This window comes from Leishmania donovani, chromosome 30 (genome assembly GCF_000227135.1).
Source record: "Leishmania donovani BPK282A1 complete genome, chromosome 30".
Taxonomy (NCBI): domain Eukaryota; phylum Euglenozoa; class Kinetoplastea; order Trypanosomatida; family Trypanosomatidae; genus Leishmania; species Leishmania donovani.
In genome coordinates, this window is record NC_018257.1 from 268,750 (window position 1) to 273,661 (window position 4,912).

Below are 4,912 nucleotides of genomic sequence, written 5' to 3' on the forward strand. Positions count from 1 at the left end.
ATGTCGAACAGCAGCAGCGTTTCCGTGGCAGCTCAGGCGGAGCTGATGGAGAAGGAGAAAACGGTGGCAGAGCATCAGCAGCGCCTGGCGTCTCTGCGTGACACGGTCAAGACGATGGCGACACGTCAGGTCACCTTGAAGCGCACGGAGCGCCGCTGCCAGATCACTGTAGGGGAGCTCACGAAGCTCAAGCCGGATCACGTGGTGTACCAGGGCCTTGGCCGCGCCTTTATGCGCGCCCCCGTCAACAAGCTGATCGACTTGAACAACGAAGAGATTGAGCGCTGCGAGGCCGAGGAAAATCGCCTGTCGACCGAGAAGCAGCGTACCTCGGAGCTGGTCATCAAGGAGGAGGGCGAGCTGCGACGCGCTGTGGAGGAGTTCCGTGCAGCGCTGATGGTGGTGCAGGCAGCGCAGTCTCGCAGCCAGCAGAGCGCTTGAGTGAATCATGAAGCCGACACTCAATTTAGGGCTAAGTGGTGCGCATGCGTACACGCACTAGAGCGCACACTCCTATACACCCTCACCCGCACACACACGGAGACGCAGTCACGGTTTGAGCCAGGGAAAAGGGTCGAGGTGCTTGCGGCCCTTTCCTGCACGTGAAGCTGCGGTGGCGCATCAGCCAAGACGATGGTTGCGCGCGTCTGTGTCTTTTTTTTTCGCGCGTTTTTGTGCGCGTGTGTGGACGTTGTTGAGGCTGGAGATGAGTGCTGGAGCAAACACACGCGCCGTCAACATCAGAAGCGTAAATGTATGCGTGCATTTGCCTGAGTGGTATTAAGACCCAAACACACAAGCGGCAGCATAGCGTAGCTGGGCAGTCGCGCACTCGACCAGCCGTTCTCCGTTTCTCTCTCCTCTCCCAGGCGTTGGCGCTACTGGCCGCCATCGAGTGTGTATGGTGAGGTGAGGTAGTGATGAGAGAAGAAAGCAGAAGAGTCGCGGCGTACCTGTGCCGGGTGTGAGGCAGCACATGCTCCTTAATCTTTGAGAAGTCGGAGGGCTTCGGAGTGATGGCTCTGGTGTGCATGTAAGCGCAGTTTCACGGCACGCGTACGTCACGTTACGCGACCTGCCTCATTAGAGACGCCCCAGACCTCCGTTTCAAACATTTGTGCCGTCTATCTGTTGTGTCTTCCCTCATCTCACCTTCTCATTTTTTTTTTGTGCGTGCGTGCTCTGTCTGCCACGTGGACAGCCTCTGCTTGCACATAAGAGCGGTGCTGCACCGTTTGTTTTTTGTGGTGGTTGGGGGCACGTCGCTCTCTCAAACTCTGCCCGTCCTTTGCGCACACAAGCAGAAATAGGCTGACGCACTAAAGGACTAGTATCAAAGCTGCGTTCATGTGGCGCCGTGCGCCAGTTTTGCGGAAACGCAAGGTGCCGCCGCTGGGGTACAGCAAGAACGACTTTTTTCGGAAGGTTCGCAGCCCCGGTGCTAGTAAACCATGGCGCGACAGAGCTGCAGTCACCGGTGGTAGCATCGAGGTAACATCCAACGTCGATGTGGTCGATGAGGATGGGAGCACGATCATGGGAAGTCTTACCACCTCTGGCCCTCTCGGCATGCGCAGCCCCCACATGCCACCGTCGGCTGCGAAGGCGGCCCTTGCCGATGCCCAGCAGCAGCCTTCCTGGGGCGGCGGGCCAGCCGCAGCTGCTCGGGCAAACCATTGCTTCGGTGCTCCGCTGCTTCGCTCGCTTGACGGGCCCACGACCACAGGTGGCGTTCACGATGACGCCTCCACAGCGCTTGCTGGTGCTGCTGCATCAGTGGCGTTGCTCGCGGCTCCTTATGGTGAGGACGCCGGTGTCCCTCGTGCAGCGCTGCCATCGTCTTCGCCTTCTTCGGCTGGGGTCTCTCGGCTGCAGGCTGCAACGCCGATAGCCACCGTTCCATTTGGGAAATCGCTTCAGCTGAACGTGGAGGAGGTGGACACGTACCCGTCGTCAGAGCCTGTGCCACTTCAACTGCAGGGCCTAAAGCGCCGCTCCAGGAAAGCGGTGGCCGACTCCATCCTGCTGCCCCGACACATCAACAGGCTCTTCCACAAGATCATGGGATGGTCGGAGGAGCTGGTTGACCTCGAGGCGGAGAAGGACTCGCTCTCGCAGGAGCAGACGGGTGCGTCCGAGCCGCGAGGCGCAAGGCCGAGCGCGTTACGCAAAAAGGCGGAAAATTTGACGGACAAGATGAAGTACGGCGTTCTCCTCGACGCATACGAAAAGGATCGGTTTGCCATCGAGCATCAGCTGGAGATTGCCGGCGAGAAGATGGAGCGCAAGATGCTGGGATGGGAGGGGATGCATGTCCTGGACCAGGACGCTGCTGCGGAGATGGCGCACGTGCTGGAGAACAAGACATCCATCGTCATGGAGGCTCCTTCGTCGTTTCACGTTCCAGTGCCTGGCCGCGACTGCTGCCCAGGGTGTGGGGCGCTTTTGCAGAACCTTAGTGAGGACGCCTTCGGCTACGTTCGGCCGGGCGAGATCGAAAAGTACGTGGCTCAGCGGAACGAGAAGGCGCAGCTCCGCCATGAATACGCGGCTCGCATGGCAGAGCTGCAGGCGCACTGGGCGAAGCACGGCCGTCATGTCGGAGAGGAGTGGCTGGACTTCATGACGCAGGAGGAGTTTGATGCCTTTTACCGTGACACGCCGCGCCCCTTCACCTGCCACCGTTGCCACGCCTTGGAAAACCTCGGCGTGGAGGGGCGTCGCAAGGTTTGGTCTGCCCCGGACTTCACGGACCAGCTCCGCGCCCTCAAGGAAAAGAAGTGCGTGGTCGTCTTGGTCGTGGATATCACGGACTTTCCGGGCTCGATGGTGTACGATTTGCCCGGCCTGATCAGCATGAATAATTCAGTCATTATCGCAGTGAATAAGATGGACTGCATCCGGAATCGCTCTTTCAACTACGCCAGCAAGGATCGCAGCGTTGCAGCGTGCTTGGTGTCCGAGAGCTACGTGCGCCGTTGGGTGATGGACATTGCGGTGCAATTTGGACTACCGCAGCATCAAATCAAAAAAGTGGTACCTCTGTCTGCAAAGCGGGGCTGGGGCATCACGCACTTGATCAGCGCCATCGAGGACGCGGCCAATTTGAACCTGCGTCGCCCCCACAAGCCTCTGCCCACCTACTTTGTCGGCGTGGCAAACGTGGGCAAGTCTTCTGTGATTAATGCCATGGCGCACGCCCTTTACGTGCCGCAACCCCCCCACCCGGAGAGCCGAAAAGTGTACTACACAAAGACCGACGCACAGGGGAAGAATGCTGTCTTTTGGCGTTGGTACACTCCCCCTAACGTGAATCAAGCAGAGATGCTCGACATACGGGGCCGCCACGACAAGAAGGCGTCTAAGCTGATGACGGTATCTTCCCTACCCGGCACCACAGTTGCCGTTAACGCTGTTCGCCTCTCTCTCGGACCCACAGCGCATACCGCAAAGCAGGAGCGTCAGCGACTTTCGGAGGGCGCGACCGCGCCTGGGAAAGCGGACGACGTCGCCGGGACACAGACCTACATCTACGACACACCAGGGCTCCTCCCTCACTGGCACCAGCGTTCTCTTCTCACCCTGCTGCAGATGCGCCGCACGCTTATTCGAAAGTTTCGCAACCCACAGTGCTTTCTCCTGCTGCCGGGACATACACTGTTCCTTGGCGGCCTCGCCGCTGTCGATGTTGTGCGCGGCCCGCCGCGAGGGCTGCTCTTTCTTGTCTACACATCTCAGAAGGTGCGGAATGCTATTGTGAATACAGTGCAATCCGATGCGTTCTGGCGAGAGCAGCTGGGCAAGGCGCTGGACCCTCCCGGCTCGTATGAGCAGCTGCTTCCGCTGGACGATCTCAGCACCGCAGCCGGCCCGCCTCGTCTCTCCGAGACAAGGAGCTACCTCTTCGAGTGCTACGGGCGTCATCGGCGGCGCCCCAAGGCTGATCTGTACGTGTGCGGTCTCGGCTGGACTTCGTTCTGCGTCAGTGAGCCCGCGGACGTTGTCTTGCGCGTGCGCACGTTGCCCGGGGTTGTCCACGGCGTGCGCGAGCCGCTACGCTTCAAAGACCTTCGTGCACGACGGGCGTGGCCAAGGCTGAAGCGACGCTTTACCGCCAAAGGGATCGAAGATATGGAGAGCGACGTCGATAGAGACTCCATCAATACTGTGGTGCGCCTCATATCAGCACCAGTGGCGCCAGCACCCGCTGCATCTGCGGATGAGCCTCCCGAAGCAAGCGTGCGCACGGTTGAGCGGGTGGCGCATCCCCGCCATCACTCCGCTTCGTCCGCCCCCTTTGCGGCTTTGAAGGAAGACCTGCACGCCGTCGGGAAGCTGTAGCACTTCCCTCCTCGATATCGGCCATGTGCACGCCCTTCCATACAGTGGCCCTTGTACAAGCTGCTGTTTCGCCTTAAAGACAGGAGCAGCCGCGGCAACTGAAGAGTCCGACGACGGCGTGGCACCCTGCGGTGCCCCTGGTTGAGGGCTGCAAGGACACACACACCAGGGGGAGGTATGCATGTCTGTCACGTACTTTTCTCAACCCCCTTTTCCCGCCTTAGCTGCCCCCTTTCCTTCACACACACAGACGTACGCTCGTATTTACCTTTCGTAAGGCGATTCAACAACATTAAAGCTGCCGTAGACATGCAAACTCGATCGTGGCGGCTCAATCGATCCTGCCGCCGCGACACCTCGCTGTCAACAGTTGCCATATCTAAAGCAGCAGCCCCCCCCCTTCGGTCACCCATCCGACACAGACATGCACCTACACGCGTGGGCCTAAACTCAGCACGACTCAAGGTACGCGCGAGTTTCTCTTCATGGGTCCTTCAACATGTACCGGAATGGCCTCTGTTCCCATCTCTTCTTCGCTGTGCCACGCGCACGTCCTTCAGCTCGCTCTCTC

General features: G+C 59.6%; 2 protein-coding genes across 2 annotated transcripts; both read left to right on the forward strand.

Moving 5' to 3' along the window:
• On the forward strand, positions 1–441 carry LDBPK_300900 (hypothetical protein, conserved; the record flags this gene model as incomplete). Its single annotated transcript, XM_003862755.1, has 1 exon — positions 1–441. One exon carries the CDS (start codon positions 1–3, stop codon positions 439–441), a length of 441 nt encoding a protein of 146 aa, XP_003862803.1.
• Positions 442–1,584: 1,143 nt separating this feature from the next.
• On the forward strand, positions 1,585–4,341 carry LDBPK_300910 (hypothetical protein, conserved; the record flags this gene model as incomplete). Its single annotated transcript, XM_003862756.1, has 1 exon — positions 1,585–4,341. The coding sequence occupies one exon, from the start codon at positions 1,585–1,587 to the stop codon at positions 4,339–4,341; it is 2,757 nt and encodes a 918-aa protein (XP_003862804.1).
• Positions 4,342–4,912: the final 571 nt, after the last annotated feature.